This window comes from Scyliorhinus torazame, chromosome 14, assembly GCF_047496885.1.
Source record: "Scyliorhinus torazame isolate Kashiwa2021f chromosome 14, sScyTor2.1, whole genome shotgun sequence".
Taxonomy (NCBI): domain Eukaryota; kingdom Metazoa; phylum Chordata; class Chondrichthyes; order Carcharhiniformes; family Scyliorhinidae; genus Scyliorhinus; species Scyliorhinus torazame.
Window position 1 is genome coordinate 34,799,307 of NC_092720.1, and position 25,111 is coordinate 34,824,417.

A 25,111-nucleotide genomic window follows, 5' to 3' on the forward strand; every position below is an offset into this window, starting at 1 on the left:
AGATGGCAAACACTGCTGCTGAGGTCACAACAAATCACATGGTGCTTCACCAGCTGGCCAACGGAACCACCACAGACCCAAATAAGTGCGCAAACTGGGGTCAAACTGGGCTGAGTCATCACACCAATGCTCTTCCTCACGGCAACACTCCAGCCCATCACCCTGACGCTCCCCACTGGCGTTGAGCTAACCTACCGGACAAACGGGAAGTGATTCAACCTCTGACAACTCCAGGCTAGAGCCAAGACCATTTAACATCTCATCGAGCTGCAATAGGCAGATGGTGCTGGTGTGCACTCACGCAAGAGACCGAGCTACAAAATCAACGCATTCACCAAGGCATACGAGAGCATAAACCTCAAACTAAACATCCTGAAAACAACCATCACCACCAGCCCGCTCCTGCCACACAAAACTGCCCCCCAACCATCAAGAAGCACGGTAAGCACAGTGTTCTGGCGAAAAGAGTAAATAGGGTGGTCAATAGGACTTTAAACTAGAGATTGGGGGGGAAGGGAAAGTCAGGGAACCAAGAGGTGAAGTAATCAGTGGGAAGCGTAGCTGCTTAGGAATACAAAAAAGCACGAAAAGACAGAACTCAGGAGAGGTTCCGATAGTCCCCATCCCACAAAATATGACACAGTGTATGGAAAGGCTCAGTAAACCAAGGTCCACCACACTAAGAAAACAAAAAGGGACGGTCAATAGAGAATTAAAGGTGCTATATTTAAATTTGCGCAGTGTACGGAACAAGGTAGATGAGCTTGTGGCCCAGATTGTGACTGGCAGGTATGATGTGGGAGGCATCGCAGAGACGTGATTGCAGGGGGTTCAGGACTGGCATTTAAACATCCAGGGATTCACAACCTATCGAAAAGACAGAGAGGTGGGCAGAGGGGGCGGGGTTGCCTTGTTAATTAGGAATGAAATTAAATCAATAGCACTAAATGACATAGGGTCAGATGATGTGGAGTCTGTGTGGGTAGAGTTGAGGAACCATAAAGGCAAAAAAACCATAATGGGAGTTATGTACAGGCCTCCTAACAGTGGTCAGGACCAGGGGCACAAGATGCACCACGAAATAGAAAGTGCATGTCAGAAAGGCAAGGTCACAGTGATCATGGGGGACTTCAATATGCAGGTGGACTGGGTAAATAATGCTGCCAGTGGACCCAAGGAAAGGGAATTCATTGAATGTTTACAGGAGGGCTTTTTGGAACAGCTTGTGATGGAGCCCACGAGGGGACAGGCCATTCTGGACTTAGTGTTATGTAATGAGCCAGACTTGATTAAAGATCTTAAAGTAAGGGAACACTTAGGAGGCAGTGATCATAATATGGTAGAAGGCAATCTCCAATTTGAAAGAAAGAAGGTAGAACCAGATGTAAAGGTGTTACAGTTAAATAAAGGTAACTACAGGGGCATGAGGGAGGAACTGACGAAAATCGACTGGGAGCAGAGCCTAGTGGGAAAGGCAGTAGAACAGCAATGGCAGAAGTTTCTGGGAGTAATTGAGGACACAGTACAGAGGTTTAGCCCAAAGAAAAGAAAGGTTATCAGAGGGGGGGATTAGGCAGCCATGGCTGACAAAGGAAGTTAGGGAATGCATCAAAGCAAAAGAGAAAGCCTATAATGTGGCAACGAGTAGTGGGAAGTCAGAAGATTAGGAAGGCTACAAAAACAAATAGAGGATAACAAAGAGAGAAATAAGGAAAGAGAGGATCAATTATGAAGGTAGGCTAGCCAATAACATTAGGAATGATAGTAAAAGTTTCTTTAAATACATTAAAAACAAACGGGAGGCAAAAGTAGACATTGGGCCGCTCCAAAATGACGCTGGTAATCTATTGATGGGAGACAAGGAAATAGCTGAGGAACTAAATAAGTACTTTGTGTCAGTCTTCACAGTGGAAGACATGAGTAATATCCCAACAATTCAGGAGAGTCAGGGGGCAGAGTTGAATATGGTAGCCATCACAAAGGAGAAAGTGCTAGAGAAACTAAGGAGGTCTAAAAATTGATAAATCTCCGGGCCCAGATGGGCTACATCCTAGAGTTCTAAAGGAGATAGCTGAAGAAATAGTGGAGGCGTTAGTTATCTTTCAAAAGTCACTGGAGTCAGGGAAAGTCCCAGAGGATTGGAAAATCGCTGTTGTAACCCCCTGTTCAAGAAGGGAACAAGGAAAAAGATGGAAAATTATAGGCCAATTAGCCTAACCTCGGTTGTTGGCAAGATTCTAGAATCCATTGTTAAGGATGAGATTTCTAAATTCTTGGAAGTGCAGGGTCGGATTAGGACAAGTCAGCATGGATTTAGTAAGGGGAGGTCGTGCCTGACAAACCTGTTAGAATTCTTTGAAGAGATAACAAATAGGTTAGACCAAGGAAAGCCAATGGATGTTATCTATCTTGACTTCCAAAAGGCCTTTGGTAAGGTGCCTCACGGGAGACTGCTGAGTAAAATAAGGGCCCATGTATTCGAGGCAAGGTACTAACATGGATTGACGATTGGCTGTCAGGCAGAAGGCAGAGAGTTGGGATAAAAGGTTCTTTTTCGGAATGGCAACCGGTGATGAGTGGTGTCCCGCAGGGTTCAGTGTTGGGGCCACAGCTGTTCTCTTTATATATTAACGATCTGGATGACGGGACTGGGGGCATTCTGGCTAAGTTTGCCGATGATACAAAGATAGGTGGAGGGGCAGGTAGTATGGAGGAGGTGGGGAGGCTGCAGAAAGATTTAGACAGTTTAAGAGAGTGGTCGAAGAAATGGCTGATGAAATTCAACGTGGGCAAGTGCGAGGTCTTGCACTTTGGAAAAATGAATAGAGGCATGGACTATTTTCTAAACGGTGACAAAATTCATAATGCTGAAGTGCAAAGGCACTTGGGAGTCCTAGTCCAGGATTCTCCAAAGGTAAACTTGCAGGTTGAGTCCGTAATTAAGAAAGCAAATGCAATGTTGTCATTTATCTCAAGAGGCTTGGAATATAAAAGCAGGGATGTACTTCTGAAGCTTTATAAAGCATTAGTTAGGCCCCATTTAGAATACTGTGCGCAATTTTGGGCCCCACACCTCAGGAAGGACATACTGGCACTGGAGCGGGTCCAGCGGAGATTCACACGGATGATCCCAGGAATGGTAGGCCTAACATACGATGAACGTCTGAGGATCCTGGGATTATATTCATTGGAGTTTAGGAGGTTGAGGGGAGATCTAATAGAAACTTACAAGATAATGAATGGCTTAGATAGGGTGGATGTAGAGAAGTTGTTTCCATTAGCAGGGGAGACTAGGACCCGGGGGCACAGCCTTAGAATAAAAGGGAGTCACTTTAGAACAAAGATGAGGAGAAATTTCTTCAGCCAGAGAGTGGTGGGTCTGTGGAATTCATTGCCACAGAGGGCGGTGGAGGCCGGGACGTTGAGTGACTTTAAGACAGAAGTTGATAAATTCTTGATTTCTCGAGGAATTAAGGGCTATGGAGAGAGAGCGGGTAAATGGAGTTGAAATCAGCCATGATTGAATGGTGGAGTGGACTCGATGGGCCGAATGGCCTTACTTCCGCTCCTATGTCTTATGGTCTTAACCCCACCTAACCTTGTGGACACTTAAGGGGCAATTTTTAGCATGGACAAGCCACCGAACCTGGCCATCTTTGGACTGAGAGGGGAAACCAAAGGTCCCAGAGGAAACCCATGCAGACATGGGGAGAGTGTGCAAATTCTAGACAGTCACCCAAGGTCGAATTGAACCTAGAACCCTGGTTCTGAGGCAGCAGTGCTAACCACTGTGCCACCATACCGCCCATATTCGCGTTCCAATGCAACATTAGCTATACAATGGGCAAAGAAAATGCCACATACTTATTATTCATTTTAGGAGTGGTTTCCCATTTACATTGCCTCATGAATTCATTCAATCCCCAAAAGGAAACTCTGTTCAGATACAGTAGTTTGCATCAAGTCTGTCTATTTTTACTTTGTTGTAGGTGCTGAGGAATTATTTCCTGTTCAACGGGTGGAATATCGCATTTTTGACTAAGTGCCGACTCGGGTGGGAAAAGTAGAACGCAGCCTGTAGTAACGACAAGGGGAGTCCATAGAGTTCACAGGGAGACATTTATTCAGCTTTACAGTGAAACATACGGTGGGCCCGGTTACACATTACCGGGTCCTTACTCCTTTCCCTCGGCCAATACAGAAGCCGGCCTATTATACAAATACTGGTTAATTCTTGGTCCAATCAGGAAAAGGGAACAATCATCCCCAGCTGGATGAATCTCACGTTCGGCACATGGAGGTTACTACACCACGCACCTCCCTCCCCACCCAACATCCATAAACCCGCTGAAAGGCGACCCCAGAGGAGAGGACCAATGTAAAAAATGGAAGGGTTAAACCCATCGGCCCAAGATCTTCGCCCATACAACGCCCGCCATTGCATCAGCTTACTGAAAGGGGGGGGGGATTTACGCACCCACCGAAAATGCTCAATGAACTGTCACCCTAAAATTTTGCACCGTAGTATTGTAGTTTAAGCACAACATAAATAAAACAGAGCCCCACGCAGAATGTCACAAGACCAGCATTCACACACGGAATGCCCTATCTACTCAACGTAAACAGAGTCAGTCAAACATACGTCAACTCAACAGCGTCTTTCGACTAAAAGCTTGTAGCCATGCAGCAACCATCAGTACCTATGTAGAACATTGCTGTCGTACAGCTCACTATCCCAGCGTCGCGGAAGAGTCCCTCGAAACCAGCGCCGCATTCACAACCCGAACAACAGTCCAAGGGGGCGGCAGCAAACTCACGAACGGCCTCCCCGGTGAATCGACTGCCGCAGCAAGCCAGCAGCGCAACAGGACGGCAGATAGAGACTAACGAAAACATTGCGCAATCTCCATCAGAGGTCACCTTCAACGATGCCACTTCCAGTACTGCCGGATACATCGGCCCCGGAACGGACGCAGAATATGTGCTCTACATGCCGGTATCAGAAACCTCGGCCCAGCGCTCGCCTTCCATCTCAACACAGGATCCGGAAAACGCATCACAGCAATAAAATCAGGCTGTGCCCCCAGTCCATACAGTCGTAAAAACAAATTTCTGGGATGTGGCCTGCAGCTTCCTCCCCCCCCCCCCCCCCCCCCCCCCCCCCCCCCCCTCATCGTTAATGTAGTAACGACAAGGGGAGTCCGGCGAGTTCACAGGGAGACATTTAGTCAGCTTTACAGTAATACATACAGAGGGCCCACTTAACATACCAGGTCCTTACTCCTTTCCTTCAGCAACTACAGAGGCCGAGCTGTTAAACGATTCTGGTTAATTCCCATTCCAATCAGAACAAGGGAACAATCATACTCAGCGGGGGTTTGAATCCCTCCAGGGTAGATGGTGGAATTTGAATTCAATAAAAATCTGGAATTAAACGTCTAATGACGACCATGAACCATTGTCGGTTGTTGAAAAAAAAACATCCTGTTAACTAATGTTCTTTAGGGAAGGGAATTGGTCATCCTTTCCAGGTTTGGCCGAGATATGACTCCAAACCCACTCTTAAATGTCCTCAGGGGTGGGCAATAAATGCTGGCCCGGCCAGCGACGCCCACATCCCATGAACGAATAAAGAAAAAAAAATTGTAAATATCAATAAGTTATCTTTCATTTTTCCAATTTAGGGATTTACCAGAAGCATGGGACATTCCGAAAATGCCGAATTGTTTGTGGGCAGCATGAACACCAAATGCACATCACAAGCATGTAGCTCAATTCACTTAGCTATTCATGCTTTAATAATTATGTTCAGCTAACAACAGGTACCATTATAACTAGCTGTCAACTCTCAACTTAAGGAGATGGGTCTCAAGTCGAACAAGATTGTCGAACACCACAAGTCCAAGTTTTCCTACATTACAACAGTGACTACAATCACAAAAGTACTTAATTGGCTGTGAAGCACAATCTGATTATAAACCAATCTTTTCAGAGCAGAAGGGGAAGTGGAGTAAAAAGGCATAAATAGTCAGAATGTAAAACACTGGCCTGTTTAAGTCAACAAACCAAATGGAGTAGTGGGGGACATTTCTTATTTCCATACAATCAGGCAAAGACACATTGTATCAATTGAACTAACTGAATCCGATCATAACCATTGCTCTGTACATCACAGCAAAATTGCTTAATAAAGCAAAGCAAGCCTCATCTCATCCCATGGCAACTCTTGTCTGCCTTCAGAAAGACTGGCTTCACCTAAGGAAGGGGCAGTGCTCCGAAAGCTAGTGATTTGAAACAAACCTCTTAGACTTTAACTTGGTGTTGTAAGACTTCTTAACTGTTCAGAAAGACTGAATGACATGGGTATGCAAAATACATGGATCCAGGTCAGAAGGAGTTTAATGCAGGTCATGAGGGGTTTGATTGTGATCTCATAGGTAGGTATGTAATAATGTTAAGTTATCTCCCATACAAATAAGGACTCAGATTTGTTTTGGGGGGTGGGAAACGGCTGAAGCCACAAAATCATCACCCAAATTCACAACAAAAGGGGAAATGAATGTATGCCAGTGAAAATGGGTTGACGAACAAGTCAAAGTTGGTGAACAGGTGGCCTAAGTTTCAGTTATGTAAGGGTTTATGGACAATCCAGGGTGAGAAAGGAGAATTCGAGTCTACCGATAACAAAGTGGACTTGTTTTTATCCATTTACGGAACGTGGGCATTGCTATGTAGGCCAGTATTTATTACCCATCCCCAACTGCTCTCATGGTGGCGGTGAGCTGCCTTCTTGAACCACTGCAGTTCATGTGGTGTAGGTACATTCACAGTGCTGTTAGGAATAGAACTCTAGGATTTTGACCCAGCAACGGTGAAGGAATGACGATATATTTTAAAGTCAGGATGGTGAGCGACTTGGAGCGGAACCTCCAGGTGGTGGTGTTCCCATGGTGAGCGACTTGGAGCAGAACCTCCAGGTGGTGGTGTTCCCATGTATCTGCTGCTCTTACTATCTAGAAGGGCAACGGTTGTGGGTTATTTGGAAGGTGCTGCCTCAGAAGCCTTGGTGAGTCCCTGCAGTGAATTGTGTAACCACTGCTGCCAATTTGCATCAGTGCTGCAGGGAGTGAAGATTGAAGGTGATGGAAGGGGTGCCAATCAAGCAGGTTGCTTGGTCCCAAATGATGCCAAGCCTCTTGAATGTTGTTGAAGCTGCACTCCTCCAGGCAAGTGGAGAATATTCCAACATACCTGATTTACGTCTTGTATGTGGTGGACAGGCTTTGGGGAGTCAGGTGGGGAGTTACTCACCGTATGATTCATGGGGCATGATTTTACGCTGCTCGCTCCCCACCCTCCCCAATTTGAGTTCTGAGGCGAAGGGAGGGTGGGGCAGCTGGTGGGAGCATAAAATTGAATGGATGGTTAATGCGTCCTCGTTGTGTGCCAGGCTCAGCCTGATACAGTTTGAAGTGGTCCAGAGGGCACACATGACTATGGCCCGGATGAGCAGGTTTTTTGAAGAGGTGGAGGATAGGTGTGGGCGTGTGTAGGGGGTCCTGTGAACCATGTCTGTATGTTTTGGACATGTCAAAGGCTGAGGGGTTTCTGGCAGGCTTTGCTGATGTCATGTTAGAGGTCTCAAAAGTGAGGGTGGTTCTGAGTCCAGAGGTGACAATCTTTGGTGTGTCAGAAGACCCGGGAGCCCAGGGGGTAAGAGAGGCCGACGTCCTGGCCTTTGCCTCCCTGGTGGAGGGACACGGAGCCCCCGAAGCCTGGGGTGTGCGTTAGCGACATGGCGGGGTTTCTCACACTCAAGAAAATGAAATTCACTTTGAGGGGTTCATCGCAGGGGTTTGCATATGGCTAGTCGAGTTCAATTTGTGGCCAATGGTAACCTCCGGGATGTTGATAGTGGGGGATTCAGTGATGATAATACCACTGAAATGTCAAGGGGTGTAGTCAGCGTCTCTTTTGTTGGAGATGGTCATTGCCTGGCACTTGTGTGGTTACTTGTCAGCCCAAGCCTGGCCATTGTCCAGGTCTTGCTGCATTTGGACAGGGACTGCTTCATTATCTGAGGGTCACGTATGGTGCTGAACATTGTGCACAGTCATCCGCAAACATCCCCACTTCTGACCTTATGATGGAAGGAAAGTCATTGATGAACATGATTGGGACTGGGACACTATCCAGAGAAACTCCTGCAATGACGTCCTGGAGCTGGGATGATTGACCTCCAACCAGCACAACCATCTTCCTCGATGCCAGGTTAAGACTCCAACCAGGAGAGGATTTTCCCCTCAGATTTCACGGACTCCAATTTAGCTATGGCTCCTTGATGTAATACTTGGTCAAATGCTGCCTTGTGTCAAGGGCAGTCACTCAGCTCACCTCTGGAGTCGAGCTCTTTTATCCATGTTTGAACCAAGGCTGTAATGAGTTCAGGAGCTGAGTGACCCTAGCGGAATCCAAACTGAGCGTCCTTGAGCAGCACTTGATAGCACTATTGATGACTCCTTTGCTGATGATGTAGAGTAAACTGATAGGGAGGTGATTGGCTGGATTGGATTTGTCCTGTTTCTTGTGTATAGGACATACCTGGGCAATTTTCCACAGTTGCGGGTAAATGCCAGTGTTGTAGCTGCACAGGAACAGCTTGGCTAGGGGTGCAGCCAGTTCTGGAGCACGTCTTCAGTACTATTGCCGGAATATTGTCAGAGCCCATAGCCTTTGCAGTATCCATGGTCTTCAGCTATTTCTTGACATCACTAGTGAATTGAATTGGCTGAAGACAGACATCAGTAATGCTGGGGACCTTCAGAGGAGGCCGAGATGTATCATCCATTCCACACTTCAGGCTGAAGATTGACACGAATGCCTCAGCCTCAACCTTTGCACTGATATGCTGGGTTCCTCCATCATTGAGGATAGGGAGATTTGTGGAACCTCCTCCTTCCATGAGTTATTGATTATCCATCACGATTCACGACTGGATGCGGCACAGCTGCAGAGAATAAATCTGATCAGTTGGTTGTGGAATTGCTTAGCTCTGTATCACTTGCTGCCTATGCTGTTTGGCACGCAAGTAATCCCGTGTTGTAGCTTCACCAGGTCGACACCTCATTTTTAGGTACAGGAACATAGGAAGAAAAATAGGCCATTCAGCCCCTCGAGCCTGACCCACCAATTGATGAGATCGCGGCTGATTTGTGGCCGAAATCCAAATACTGGCCTGTGGCCCATATCCCTTAATATCTTTGCCTAAAAATTTAACAACCTTCTAGCTTCAATTGCTGTTTGAGAGAGTTCCAAACCTCTACCATCCTTTGTGTTAAGAAATCCCAACATCGCCAGTATGCCTGGTGATGCCCCTGGCATACCCTCCTCCACGCTTCATTGAACCAGGGTTGCTTCCCTGGCTTGATGGTAATGGTAATGGGGTATGCCGGGCCATGAGGTTACAGATTGCGGTGGAGTGCATGCTGCTGATGGTCCACAGCACTTTATGGACGCCCAGTTCAGTTGGGAGATCTGTTCTCAGTCTATCCCATTTAGCACAATGTCCTTTAGGACCCAGCCATCTTGGTCTGTGATGGTGTCATGGGGTTCACAGTCAATGTTGAGGACTCCCCGGGCAATGCCTTCACAACTATACAGCACCTCTGCTCGTCTGTCCTGGTGGTGGGATAGGACATACCCAGGGATGGTGATGGTGGGATGGTATCTTGGACATTATCTGTAAGGTATGATTCCAAGAGTATGACTGAGTAAGGCTGTTGCTTGACTCAGCTGTGAGACAGCTCTCCCAAATTTGGTACAAGCCCCCAGATGGAGGACTTTGCCAGGGTCAACAGGGCTGGTTTGCCTTTGCCATTTCCGGTGCTTAGGATGGTCCATCCTGTTTCATTTTGTTTTGTTGCCTTGGAACTGGTTGGATACACCTGAGTGGCTTGCTGAGCCATTTCAGAGGTCAGTTCAGAGTCAACCGCATTGCTGTGGGTCTGGAGTCACGTGTAGGGCAGACCATACCAGTACACCAAATTTCCTTCCCTAAAAAGGACATTCGGGAACTAGATGGGGTTTTGCGACAATTGAATATGGTCATCATTGGACTTTTCATTCCTGATTTTGTATCGAGTTCAAATTCCACACATGCAAACCAGGTGCCCAGAACATTACCCTGGGTCACTGGATCACTGGTCCAGTGACAATACCACTATGCCACCACCTCCCCCAACTGCACCAAGTCAAGGTGGCTGCTCAACACCAGATTCTGAAGGATAGCCAATTAAAATAAAATGCTGGCCCAGCTAGCAAGACCCATGCCCTGTTGAAGAATGTTTTAAAAACGGATTTCAGCGTTTGGCTGCACACGTGGATTCCACAGGTTTCTGTCATGACAGCAAAGGCTGGCAGTTGCGTCATCATTAGCAGCGCAAAATTCGGGCCATTGAATTTTCCATAGAAACGCAGTAATCTCTTTTCATGAAAACAGGATGTGGGATTGAAACACAAACAGTTAAAATAGATATAATGAAACTTTGAAAGTGCATCTATTTCAAGCACAGCTGCTGTAATCGCAAAGCAAAGGTTTTGTTATCTCAATAAAGGCAGTACAGATTACGAAGCAGGCCACTGATCTTCAGTGACAAGTTAAATTCAGTTTTCACTGGAAGTTTTAGAGTCATTTTGGGGGGGATGCAGGGCTACGGGGGAAAAAGGTGGGTGGGACTAACTGAATTGTTCTTGTAGCGAGCCCACCCAGACATAGGTGGATTGGCCTACTTCGGTGTGCGATTTATTTACAGCTCAGGCCATTGCTCAATTCTAGCTCCATAAGTCAAATATCACAGGATACAGGGTGGCATGTGGTACAGTGGATAGCACTGGGACTGCGGCGCTGAGGACCCGGGTTTGAATCCTGGCCCTGGGTCACTGTCCGTGTGGTGTTTGCACATTCTCCCCATGTCTGCATGGGTTTCATCCCCACAACCTAAAGATGTGCAGGGTAGGTGGATTGGCCACACTAAATTGCCCCTTAATTGGAACAAAAAATTTGGATACTCTAAAAAAAATTTTAATTTTTAAATATCACCGGATACCAGGGATTGTTCCTGATGTTCGGAGATCTGTTTACTTTTCCATGAAAACCATATGAATATTCCGCAGTACATTCCCAAATGATTTAAAATCACCGATAACCCCATTTGAAAAGACAGGAATTCCTTGCTCTTGAAGGAATGGGAAGCATTAGGTCAAAAGTTCTAACTTGGGAGGATATAGTACAAATTACACTGAGGCATTCTACTCCTCAATACGAGAAATACACAGAAGATAGGGAGATCAGTGATACTGTTACACACGCTGGGCTAGTGCATGGTCAATTCCAGCCCCACAGGCCTCACAGTATCAACATAATTGAATTAATTATTAATTTGTATATTGTCCCAAGATCTTTTATACTTGACTCCTTCAATGACTCACAGTCACCAGATTTGAAAGTAAAACTTAATAACAGTTTACTTCTAACAGGAACAGGGAGATAAACATGAAATGGCGACAATCGAACAATGGTCTGCTGATCTAATTATTCCCCGAACACCGTCCCACCCTCCACCCACGCACACAACACAGACACACAGTGGGGGTAGGGAAGGATCAAAATAATGGAGATTAAACTGTGAATGAGAGAGGAGTATCTTCGCTGCTGAGGTTGTGGTCTATGTAGGCGGTGATCCTCTAGGGATGTGAAGTGTTGAAATCCACCAGGTGGATCGGACTCTCTAGTCTGTGCCTTCAATTAGAACCCGCAGGCTGCAGAACGTCCTCTGGAGTGTAACTTCAGGGGCTGGTTTAGCACAGGGCTAAGTCGCTGGCTTTGAAAGCAGACCAAGGCAGGCCAGCAGCACGGTTCAATTTCCGTACCAGCCTCCCCGAACAGGCGCTGGAATGTGGTGACTAGGGGCTTTTCACAGTAACTTCATTTGAAGCCTACTTGTGACAATAAGCGATTTTTCATTTCATTTCATTTCACTTTCACTTGACTGATCCCCCACCAGATTGTCAGACTGATCCCCACCAGATTGTCAGTGAGACTGAGAATCAATCTTAGAATTCTCTACTCAGTATTTTAAAGGGGGTTGACCACTCCACTGCTCGAACTCTTATCTGCTCTTTCTGCAGATCAAGATTAATTGTAGTAAAAAGAGAGAGAAAAAGGATCTAGGGAGGTCTCAGCACTGTGCCTTCCTCAACCTTTCAAACAGAGGTTAGACTTTCACAGACCTGGCTACAGAGACTGCTTGCAGACTTTTAACCAGAGGTTAAATTTTTACAGGCCTGGCTGGAGAATGTTTAAATCGCTAGCCTTAGCTGTTACAGTATCCAAATCTGCTCCTTGCTGCCTTCCAGGTCTAAGCAGAATTGAATGCAAAAATGGCAATAACCTTCTCTTTCCAGAATCTTTTGAAGCGCTCTACCAATCAAAATCAGGAACTGACTACATCCTGGAATTTCAGAAGAGTTGATTGACTTCTAGCCAAGTCCATCAACATGACACTGGACCATGCCAAATAGCACAATAGACCGAGGAGAGTGCTTGGGCCAGTTCAAACAGCACAATAGACGGGGAGTGTTTCAGTTTAAAACCAAAGTCTGCAGAATGGTGGAATCCAGCATAACATGACGTAAAGAGGATTACACAGTAAAGCAAGATTTTAAACACGATTGGGGGTGTAGTGGTTCTCATGAAGAGAAAGAGACAGTCAGAGGCTTGCCGGATTCCAACACCAAAATAAGTAACAGAAAGGATACAGGGCACGTGGATGGATCGCCCTAATCAGATTGAAACCAATTGATTATATTGTGGACCTAGGACTGGAGTACAAGTTTGCTTAATGCAAAACTAAATTAAAATGTCACATCACTTTGACAACAAAACCTCAATGCACTTTAGCCTTTAATTCCCAACTACAAGGTTGTTATCTCTTTCATATGAATAAAAGATGATAGTGGGTTGAATTAACTGAATGAAGTCGAAGGGAACCCAACAGAAGCCATCTGTGAGCAATCAATCAATGAGGCAAAAGCTATATCTGCCCCGCTCCTGTCTGCAGCTACGACAGGTCCGACATCCTGAATATGGACTCCAGGGGCCTGGCTCCAGTTCCATATGCAGAGCCTCGGACATGGTGCTGAAAAACGGCCCCTAATATTTCTCCAACTTCGGGCAGACATATAGACACATGGACATGATTGGCTGGACCCCTCCCACACCACTTGCAACTATCCTCCACCCCTTCATCCTTGCCTTCGTTAAGTACACCCTATATACCATTTTAACTGAATCAAGGGCCAATGCCTCACTCAATAGGTCCCCAACCCTTCCTCCCACCTCGGTCTTAATCCATTTCATGGACTCCTTGTCCGCCTCCAAAATCCTGCTGTAGATCGCCAAAACGACCCCACCACCCTCCCACCAATGGTATCTCCTCCAACAATGAGGACGATGGTGCCACCAGAAAGCTCAGGAAAGGCTTGCTTGTGAAATTCACTACCTGCATGTACATCAGCCCTTGCTCCTCCAAACTAGCAAGTCTCCCTTCCAGAAACAGATCCATCATTTATTTTGCCCCTTTCTCCTCCCATCCCCAGAACTTCGCATCCATTCTCCCTGGCTCAAACCCATGATTCCCTCTTATTGGCTTCACCCTTGACCCCACCCTCAACTTTGAAGTACGGTCAGAATTGCCGACAAATCTTCAGCGTGGCTGCCACCACAGTACTTCCCCGGTGTCATAATATTCAAACACACACATCATGATAGACACAAACAGACAAATCAGCACACACAACACGACAACCAATCATAGACAAGGACAGAGACAGTATAAGAGAAGAAACACGACACCTGGTGGCCAGTAGATCTGGAGACCAGGACAAGGACAGGACCTGATTAACATCACACACAGGGAGTCACCACGTGCAGAGTATCAAGACAGAACTGTAAATAACACGTTGAAATAAAACAGCGTTGTACCAAATACAACCATGTTGGTTCATCTGTACATCAGATCACCCAACACTACACCCGGGGTGTACGGTAATGGTGCCATTGCCAGTGCCCACAGCCCAGACCCTTTACAGGAATCCGTCGCCATCCGCACCCACAAAGCCTGTCCCCTTACACCAGATCCGCGCCTTCTCACGCATTCGACACCCAGTAATAGTGTATCAAGTTCGAAAGGGCCAAACCACCCCACCCCCGACTGCCATCCCCTTTGGAGCACCGCCTTTCTTATCCTCGCCACCTTCCCTGCCCACACAAACAAAGAGACCCGCCTATCCACCCCTCAAAGAAATGCCTTTGGCACAAAGACTGGTAGACACTGGGACAAAAACAGAAACAGTGGCAGAATATTCTTGACTGCCCTTACCCAGCCAGTGAATGACATAAGGAGCCAATCACATTTTTGTTTAATTCCTTATTAATCTAATGTCCGGTGGGGTTTGCCATTCCCAAAGACTGATATCCCAATGTTATTCTAAATCCTCTGTCTGGCAGTTACTTCACATTTGGGTAGAAATTAATCCCATGTTGCTCTTGAAGCTGGTGCAGCATGGTTTCAGTCAAAGTTTTACATTAGTAACTGAAGAAGCAGCTGATCAATTACCGTGTGCACACAGCTGACATGAAGTGCACTTATTTTGCTTTCTCTTTTAAGTGACTTCCCCTCCCCCATAACTAAGTTGACATTAAGGTTCTCAAACCCTTCATAGCAACTTTTAAAAACAGTTTAATACAAAATACTGAATATGTAATCCGTCATAACGTTAAAATCCCTACAGTGCAGAAGGAGGCCATTCAGCCCACAGATTCTGCATTAACCCTCCAAAAGAGAACCCTACCAATGCCCACTCCCCACCCTAACCCCGTACATTGATCATGGCCAATGCACCTAACTTGCCCATCAATGGACTGTGGAGGGAAACCGGAGCACCCATAGGAAACCCATGCAGATACGAGGAGAACATGCAAACTCCACACAGTAGGTCACCCAAGGCAGGATTCGAACCCAGGTCCGTGACGCTGTGAACCAGCAGTGCTAACCATTGTGCTGCCCACGTTAATCATCATTTCATAAACACCAATCCGTGGGAAAACATTATATAGCATTACTTTCACTCCCACAAGTTTTCTTACAGCCAATAAAGTACTTTTGAACTGTAGCGACTGTTGGGAAATCAGCAGCTTATTTTTGCACAGCAAGCTCCCACAAACAGCGATATGATCATGACTGGACAATCAACATCAGCAAATACAGATCAAGTGTTATGGCCAAGACACTGGGAATAATTCCTCTGCTCTTCTCTGAAATAATGCCATCGGATCTTTTATATCTACCCACGTACAAATACCTTTGCAGTTTAACAGCACAATCTGGAACGGCACGGTGGCATAGTGGTTAGCACTGCTGCCTCACAGCATAAGCGACCCAGGTTCCCAGGTAACTGACCTTGTGGAGTTTGCACGTTCTCCCCAAGTCTGCGTAGGCTTCCTCCAGGTGCACCGGTTACCTCCCACAGTCCAAAGATGTGCAGGTTTGGTGAATTGGCCATGATAAATTGCCTTTGTGTTCAGAGTTAGATGACAGGATAGGGCGCGGGATTGGGCCTAGGTAGAGTATTCTTTTGGAGCATCGGTGCAGACTCAATGGGCGAAATGACCTCCTTCTGCACTGTAGAGATTCTATGATTCTAACCTAAAGACAGGACCCCCAACAGTGCAAGTGCTCTATCAGTACTGCAGTAGAGCATCATCAGCAGTGGCTTTTCTGGTCAAGTCTACTCTGATGGATGATCGAAGGCTCCTCGTAAAGCTTGGACTGCAGCGGTTCAAGAAAGCAACTCACCGCCACCTTCTGAAGGGCAACTATGGATGGGCAATAACCAGCGACAATCCGTAAATTAATAATAATTTTTAAAAACTCAATGTAAAAAGATGATTTATGGAATTGTGAATACCCTACAATACCAGATTCATATTCTGTCAGTTATTTTTTATTCAACAGAAATTTCTTGGTGATTAATCAGATTCCTTCGTACCAAACAATCTGAAGTCTCTTAAAACCCAAATGTTGCAGCACCTACCAATCTGGATTTATTTAATCTTCCCTCCTAGCCTTTCACCTAAAATGCTGTCCTGCACCATGGTCTTCAGCTTGGGTTTCACAGTGACTATGTCCGTGATCATGTGCTTTTTCAGTAAGTTCTTATGCTCCAGTTTACTTATGTTTTACTGAACTAATAAACACACTCTTTAATTCAAAGTTCAGCTTTGACTAGAAAAAAAGGCCAGAAATGGAACAACTCAATCTTGCATTATCTTCCGAAACTGAAAAGCCTTGAAGGATGATGACTGTAGAGATGTTGTATTATTAACAATTAGCACAGGAGCTATTCTGACCTTGCCACTGCCAGTTAGTAACAAGATTAACAGGGTCTCCAAGTTACCACACGGGTTCCACAGACAAAACACAACATGTGTTGTATTACTGCAGATGCTGGAAATCGGAAATGAGGAAAGAAAAGGTTGGAAATACTCAGTACTGCAGGCAGCACCCGAGAGGACAGAAACAAAAAATGTTTGCATTTCAGATCAGAGCTGAAGAAAGTTAGAGATGGAGGAGGTTCTAAGCAAGTACGGAAACAGGGAAACCGGGGAGGGGAAAAACAAATAGGGACAACTGTGCCGGGGTTGGCAGGAGCGATGGTGCAAGGCAGAAAGGCATGCTAATGGAACTATGAAAGAAAACCAAAGATGGATTTAGAGGATCTATTGACGACAACAGCAGAATCAGCTCTCTGGAAAATGAAAGCACTTGAAGTCAAGACCAGAAGGCTGCCACGGCAACAGACGATGTGCTGTTCTTCATTCGTTCATTGAACTTCATTTAAATATAGTGTAGGAAGTGAAGGAAAAAATGGTCACAGTGTACGTGGGTGAGAAAATTAAAATGGCTCTTCCATCTTCAAACGAACACACACCGATAAGGAACTCAAATTTGTGGCTGAAATTTGTGTTTATCATCTTCAGCCAGATTCCGTAAAGTACACTCAAGGCGGACCTTCAAGAGCAGGTCACTACCTGGGCTGGAGCATGAGATTTCAATGGAGTAGGGCTGGTGACGGAGTCTCGCCACCCATAGTCCCTCTGGCTGCATTGGAGAAATAGTGTAAGTAATGCAATCTGTTTAACCAAAAGACAGGCCGATCGGTTGCAATTAGGTTCTGGGCTTTATTGCATTTTACTACCCTCATCCAGTTTGGAGGACAGGATCATTTGAGTTTTAAAAACTCTCAATATCCACAGTCAGTTTTATACACATTGGCTGACATGAAGTCCAATGTTCAGTATAGGATCACTTTCAACAATTATAGTTGGATTTTATTTGACTCCATTCTCTTCTTTAATCAAAACTTGCTAGCAATATAAATGGAACCCAATGTATGGTCTTGTCCACAGCTCCTTCTCTATCGAGTAACCACATTTCGAAATTTGAAGTCTGAAGGCAGTAACTCAAATTGGAATCATGGGGCAGGATTTGGGTTCTGATGTCAGCAAGAGATAAGGGTTGCTTAAGGTGAGTTGAACAAACTGCTTTACACTTGATTGACTATTTAGTGGCCAGAGGGTACACTCACTGCCCAATAAAGGATGAAAGGCCATCAGACTCTCAAAGCTCAAGTACCGATAGACTGGAGGTCCTCTGGCTCAGAAGGAGCTGCAGACTACCATTGCAGGTAATGGAGAGAGAGGGCATCTCCACCTGGAGGTGACCTCTCAGCAACTTGCATTGCATTAGAATTTTGTTTTTATAAATGGCCACAGCTGCAGGGCCACCTCTGCAGAGGGCAGCCTGCAACTACAGCCAGGTAGGCATGGAGGGCCTCAAAGCCTGCCTTGAGTGCTTGTCCCCAGTCTACTGCCGGAAGGCAACTTCTAAAGCCACATGGTCTCACAGGCCAAGGAGGAAATTCCAGTTAACCTCTGATAATTGACAACAAATTAACCTCAATTAATTGGCTACCTGATGTCTGTGTGCAGGTAGGCCTTCCACTTCAGATATAGCTCACGGTGGGAGGGTGCTGATATACCAACCGACGGGGCAAAATTGCAGGCCCACTCACCTCCATTGCCACTCCTATCTCATATGGGGGGCAAGGATTCTGCCCATAGATTAATATCGAGCCCCTAAGGGAACAAAGGTGTCTCAGTTGAGAGTGAGCAAGCCGAGTTTGTTCCAAAAGAATATTGCAAGTTTGGAGGTGGCAAAGTCTGCTATTATATATCTGCTGAGGTTACGAGTTTTATTTTTTCTTACTACTTATCACGGCTGAATTCGGTAAAGAAGCTGCATTACTGATTACTTCACTATCCACTAACAAACCGTCTTGCAAGGCAAACAATTGTGCAGATAAAAAACATATTCCTCTGCACGCACACACAGATGAGCAGACATATCAATTTCCCAGTGGTTATTCTCTTCAGTATCTCGGAGGCTGCTTTGAACTCAATATTTCATTTAACCTCTCTACACATTCAGACCGTCTACGTTTCGGCAGTGTATATAGACTGAAATTCATTTCCAGCAGCTATTGATGTGTTGGGTAGGCTGGGTCGATGTGGACTACATTTGATGCAGTGTAGCGAGAGACAGACCTCCAACACTTGATAAGATGCAACACAATTTTATTTAACATCTAAACTATTATACATGTTCAACTGTGGGTTGACCCTATGCTGACTTGATTGGAGACCTGATACTAGCTTAACCAGACTTACTAGCTATGACCTGGTGTTTGCACTGGCCAGCTCACTAACTCTGACTGTCTCAGAGGCTGGGTCCCGAGAGAGCGGGAAAACTGGTGCCCCCTGGCTTTATAGTGGTCGTGTCCTGTCTGATGATTGGCTGCTCTGTTCTGTGTGCTTACTGATCATAGTGTGTGTCAATCACTGCCTGTCTGCACTCCAGTATGTATATTATGACATCTCCCCCCCTTTTTTTTGTATTGTGTGTTGAGATAATAAATATTAAGATGCATGTGCGTGTGGATGTGTATATCTGCGTGACTATATACAGAATGTGCTAAAATGACCTTATGTACACAGGAAGATGTCGCTCGTGCAGATATAGGGCGGATGAAACGGTAACAACGATATTTACAGAGGTCAAAACGATAAGGTAACACAGTTGTGCAAAAGTTCAGTCTATAAGCTTAGTCTCTGCGGCGGGCGACGAATTCTGTTTGACCCCCTCAAGGGTGGATCAGAGGCTGCCTGCACTTGGATAGGCGGGACTGCCGCCAATGCGGTGCTCACAGAGGTCGGCAGGATTGCTGGTAGATCAGTGGCCTTGTGATAGGGCACGTCCAGAGGAAACATTGTGTGAGGCGGGACATCATGGTTAGGTGGTGGGCGTGGAACTCTGCGCAGCGCCTGTCTGTTGCGACGTAGGAAGGAACCATCAGCCATGCGGACGAGGAACGATCTCGGGGCCACTTGCTTGGCCACCACAGCTGTGGCGGACCAGCTACCCACTGCACACGAACACGATCAGTTGGGACCAGCTCTGGGAGATCCGTGGCAGGAGCGTCGTATGCCGATTTCTGTTGGGCCCGAGACTGCTGCATCTTTTGTATGACCGTGAGGTGGTCAAGGTCTGGAACATGGATGGCTGGAACCGTGGTTCGCAGAGTGCGATTCATGAGCATCTGTGCGGGAGACAACCCAGTGGACAGCGGGGATGCTCTGTATGCCAGCAGCGCCAGGTTGAAGTCGGAGCCTGAGTCTGCAGCCTTGCATAGTAATCTCTTGACGATATGGACCCCTTTTTCGGCCTTCCTGTTTGACTGCGGGTAGTGGGGGCTGGAGGTTACGCGACGAAAGTTGTATAGGCGGGCAAAATCAGACCATTCCTGGCTGTAAAAACAGGGACCCTTGTCACTCATCACCGTGAGCGGTATCCCATGCCTGGCAAACGTTTCTTTGCATGCTTTAATCACCGCCTTCGACGTGAGGTCGGACAGTTTCACCACTTCAGGGTAATTGGAGAAGTAGTCGACCAGGAGGACATAGTCACGCCCCTTGGCGTGGAAAAGGTCAACACCGACTTTGGACCATGGGGAGGTCACTATCTCATGTTGCTGCAGAGTTTCTTTGGGTTGAGCTGGCTGAAATTTCTGACATGTGGGGCAGTTGAGGACCGTGTTGGCAACGTCCTGGCTGATGCCTGGCCAATAGACTGCCTCTCGAGCTCTGCGTCAACATTTCTCGACCCCCAGGTGACCCTCATGGAATTGGCCGAGCACCATAGCTCGCATGCTCTGCGGAATCACAATCCTATCGAGCTTCATGAGGATGCCGTCCACCACAGTCAGGTCGTCCTTGACGTTGTAAAACTGGGGACACTGTCCCTTCTGCCAGCCATTCATGAGGTGCTGCATCACACGCTGTAACAGAGGATCCTTGGCCGTTTCCTCACGAATTTGGATGACCCTCTCATCAGTGGCCAGAAGGTTGGAGGCACACAATTACACCTGCGCATCGATTTGGCAGACAAATTCAGTTTGTTCACACGGTGTGGTGATAGACCTGGAAAGGGCATCTGCAACAATGAGTTTTTTGCCTGGCGTGTTGACAAGTTCAAAGTTATAGCGGCGTAGTGTATACATCGATGTATATTATGACAGCTATCTTTCACAGAATTTGGCTGTGTGTGTTCCAGACATGTAGCATATTTATTTCAGAGACTAGCTCACGCATTACTATCCAACAGCACTTTAATCACTGACTGACCGACTATGCTCTTTGACAGATCTCAATAGAATGACATGGCTGGAAATGAAAACAATACGTAGAAAAGACACAAATGCCAACAAGCATTATTTTTCTCCAGTTATTTCCCCAGTGTTTATTGTTTAGTCTTCAAATTGCCAAGAGAGCTGAGAGATGGCAAACTTTAACACTTCGAGTCCAGTGAAGCATCATAATGTATCAAACAAATTGGCCTGCTGTTCATTGCTGAAAGACACATTTAATATTTTCCATGAGTTATAATTCTTTACAAGAAGGGCTGCATTGTTACGCCATCCTGGGCAAGTGTGCAATTAATTCCAGACCTGGAGTCACAACACAAGTGAATTAACCAATAATTCTTATAAAAATTCCCAAACTCTTTGGCCCTTGGCACCAGGTTTGTAAGTTGAAACACAATCACTATTTGTTTATAACAAGAATAATGATAAAATATTCAGTAAATGCAAGTGGATAACATCAAGCTAACCTACTACCCCCTTTAACTGTCCCACCCTCTACCCACATACCCAAGACAGGCAAACACACAGAGAAGTGGAGGAAAAGGGTGAAAATAATAAGGATGAAGGTCAAAAGATAAGAGTCATTGCTTCCAATGATTGTTCTTTAGCACGCTTTCCTCGCAGCACACTCACCAATTAAAGTCTCTAGTTTGTTCTTCTTCACTCGCACCTTCTTCGGGTCCACTAACAATGTTTAGACATCAGACACCCAAACTCTTTCTTGACCTTCGATTATACCCATGTCCGGAGGCTTCCAGCCGTAAGATGGACTGTCCTATACTTTCTGGTAATTATGAAATGAGTGATGCCGTGAACAACAAAAATACATACAGGGCTTTCAAACATAATCTATGTTTACCTTCACCGTGAAGTTGGATATCCAAAGTCACAAATGCTTTTAGCACTGCACCTCAATTTACATTATTTTAAAAAATCATTGAGTTTTGTAAGAGGCAACCCCCCTGCCCCAATCACTGGTCTATTTCCTCCCCTCAAACAGCTGGATTTTGAATAAAATTGTTAACTGTAACTGATATTTAACGACACAGGTCTTCACACTGAAAGCTCAATGCACTAACATACTCAACCTGACTTTGCAGTGGTAGTGATGGCAAGACTGTCAACATTGGCTGCTGTTACTCCTCTAAAACTGGCAGCAAGTCCACACATGTACAATATCCAGACGGTGCTGTCAGTTCCGCTATGCTTCTCCAAAGACTGTTGAAGTCTCCACAGAATGAATTCCCCAAGCAATCAGCGAACTGACAAAAACTTTTACCTACATTCTGTTGAATGAGGTTTAACGTCCACATTGGCCTTGGAAAGCTAATTTTGTTAATTGTGGAACGCCAAATTTCGGCATCATTAAAAAAAATTTCCATATTTCAATTTCAAGTTTTTTGCTGAGAGCCACCCTTTACTCTTCCATCCAACTCCCCTACCGCACCAGTGATCCCCTCCCCACAAAACCCATCCCGCTCCACTTGCCTCTCTCCAGGGATTCAGCGATGATCCCTGGTGAAAGCTCAGTGTGTCCCAGGCGGAGCCCATTGTTCCCAGTGGCATTGCTGGGTACAAGAGTGCTGCTGACCTCTTGATTAGGGCTGGATTTCCACCCCACTGAAGACATGATCGATTGGGAGACCTGACCCAGCCAACGTTTGGACTGAAATAGACAGTGGAGTTGATACTGGCTTTCCCACTTGTTTTCCAACCATTGTTGGAGGAATCTAATGGATTAAATAAATCCTGCCCAGTATATGGAGCTAACCATTGTTTTTAATAATCAAACAAAGCAAGATCTTTTCAGAGTGGCCCCTCTCCAACACAGGCTAACTCCTGATTTTACCAAATTAATCATATGACGATTAGAATTCTTTTGAACGTTTGTCAAAGTGACTGAGGAATTAAGTATACTATGGACAGAAAGTAAGGCCAGCTGGTATCTCATTGATATTGCTTTGACGGTCTTGAAGCAGAGACTTGAGCCGGCCTTCTACATACACGTCATGCAACCATTTACCTTTTTAAAAAATTTAGCATGTGCCATCACCCCCTTGCTAGTAATAAAGTGACAAATGCCACTGCATTTTCAAATAACCAGAACATGAACTATAGGACAGGATTAATAGAACCAGGCCGACAGGCAACTTGCAAAATTAATAATCAATCCTCCAGCACGGTGGTACAGTGTTTGGCACTGCTGCCCCAGAGCACCAGAGACCCGGGTTCGATTCTGATCTTGGGTGACTTTCTCCCTGTGTCTGCGTGGGTTTCCTCCGGGTGCTCCGGTTTCCCCCCTCAGTCCAAAGATGTGTAGGTAAGGTGGATTGGCTAAGGCTAAATTTCCCCTAGGTGGGATTATGGGGATCAGGTGGGGGATTGGGCCTCGGTAGGGTGCTCTTTCAGAGGGTTGGTGCAGACTCGATGGGCAGAATGGTCTCCTTCTGGACTGCAGGGATTCTGGTTACCCTTTTGAAAATCGAGGTGCAATGTATTCTGGGGCTGCAAGAAGACGGAGCAAAAATGTTAAACAACTGGTATACAGTCTCAATATTCCAAATGAACGGGTCTTCAGAGATTTAGGAAGACAATTCCAGATGTGTAGGATGCAAACTGCTGAAGATGCAGCTGTTTCATTTTGTTTCATTTATTATTTCATGGGGTGTGGGCAAGACATTGTTGCCCATCCCTCATAGCCCTCAAATGGAATGGTTTGCTAGGCCTTCTCAGGGGGCAGTTAGGAGTGAGCCAATTATTGCTATGGATCTGGAGTCACAGATAGACCAGACTGGGTAATAAGATTTCCTTCCCCAAAAGGACATTAGTGAATCAGATGGCTTTTTATGACAATAAACTGATAATTTCCATATCTGGACCAGAATTCATTTATTAACATGGCGAGATTTGAACCCAAGTTCCCAGACCATGAGCCAGGGCCTTTTGGTTACTAGCCCAGTGACATCATTATATCATAGAATTATCATAGACTTTACAGTGCAGGAGGCCATTCGGTCCATCGAGTCTGCACCGGCGCTTGGAAAGGGCACCCTATCTAAGCCCACACCTCCACCCTATCCCCATAACTCAGTAACCCCATGTATCCAACCTTTTTTTGGACACTTAGGGCAATTTAGCATGGCTAATCCACCTAACCTGCACATATTTGGACTGTGGGAGGAAACCGGAGCACCCGGAGGAAACCCACACAGACACAGGGAGAACGTGCAGACTCCGCACAGACAGTGACCCAAGCCGCGAATCGAACCTGGGACCCTGGATCTGTGAAGCAACTGTCCTAACCACTGTGCTACCGTGCTGCCCACTCCCCCACTGCTAGAAGCAAAGGAAAAGAGAGGGAGGATGCGTGCATAAGAGCCAAGAATCGAGAACTTCCGGTTGCGGCTGTGCGGAGCTCAGTCGCACATTTGGCGGCTCCCGCAAAAACGGACTTTGGGGCTCTTTTCAGGGCCCCCAATGGCACTTTTTCGACGTTTCCCGGTGTGGGAAGGAGATTACAACAATTCCCCGATAGTATATGGCTTTTACCAGGATCGGGGCGATTAAAAAGGTGGTGGTGGACGCGAAGAAGGTGCGAGGGAAGAAGAACAAGATGGCGGCGGGCGGAGACCAGGCAGCGTGGATGCAGTGGGCGCAGGAGCAACAGGAGGGTATCCAGCGCTGCTTCAGAGAGATTACAGCGGACCTGCTTGAGCAGATGAAGGCTTCTATTGATAAGCTGCTGGAGGCACAGACGGCCCAGAGGGTGGCGATCCGCTAGGCCCGGCAAAAGATCTCCGACAACGAGGACGAGATCTTAGGCCTGACGGTAAAGGTGGAGGCGCACGAGGCGCTCCACAAGAAGTGGCAGGAGCGGTTCGAGGAGATGGAAATCGGTCGAGGCGGAAGAATCTGCAGATTCTGGGCCTCCCGGAGGGGCTGGAGGGGCCGGACGTGGGGGCCTATGTGGTCACCTTGTTGAACGCGCTGATGGGAGTGGGGTCCTTCCAGGGGCCCCTGGAGCTGGAAGGGGCCCATAGAGTGCTGGCGAGGAGGCCCAAGGCTAACGAGCCTCCGCGGGCGGTGCTGGTGCGGGTTCATCGGTTCGCTGATCGGGAGTGTGTGCTCAGGTGGGCCAAGAAGGAGAGGAGCAGCAGGTGGGAGAACGCGGAGGTTCGGATATATCAGGACTGGAGTGTGAAGGTGGCGAAGAGGAGGGCCGGGTACAATC

The 25,111-nt window shown here is 46.4% G+C and overlaps 1 protein-coding gene and 1 long non-coding RNA gene across 3 annotated transcripts in view; one reads left to right on the forward strand and one right to left on the reverse strand.

Annotated features, from left to right (window-relative positions):
- LOC140389479 (serine/threonine-protein kinase ATR-like) overlaps window positions 1-12,530 on the forward strand; it is a 56,036-nt gene extending 43,506 nt beyond the window's left edge. Inside the window, exon 8 of the mRNA XM_072473610.1 lies at window positions 12,463-12,530. Coding sequence (XP_072329711.1) covers window positions 12,463-12,530 — 68 coding nt within the window. The remainder of the gene's footprint in view (window positions 1-12,462) is intronic.
- Window positions 12,531-20,873: 8,343 nt separating this feature from the next.
- Window positions 20,874-25,111, reverse strand: part of LOC140389627 (uncharacterized) — a 34,790-nt gene continuing 30,552 nt past the window's right edge. For both annotated transcript variants that reach the window (XR_011934433.1, XR_011934434.1), the window contains exons 2-3: window positions 21,514-21,664; window positions 20,874-21,085 (exon numbers count right to left, since the gene is read on the reverse strand). This is a non-coding gene — a long non-coding RNA (uncharacterized lncRNA). The remainder of the gene's footprint in view (window positions 21,086-21,513; window positions 21,665-25,111) is intronic.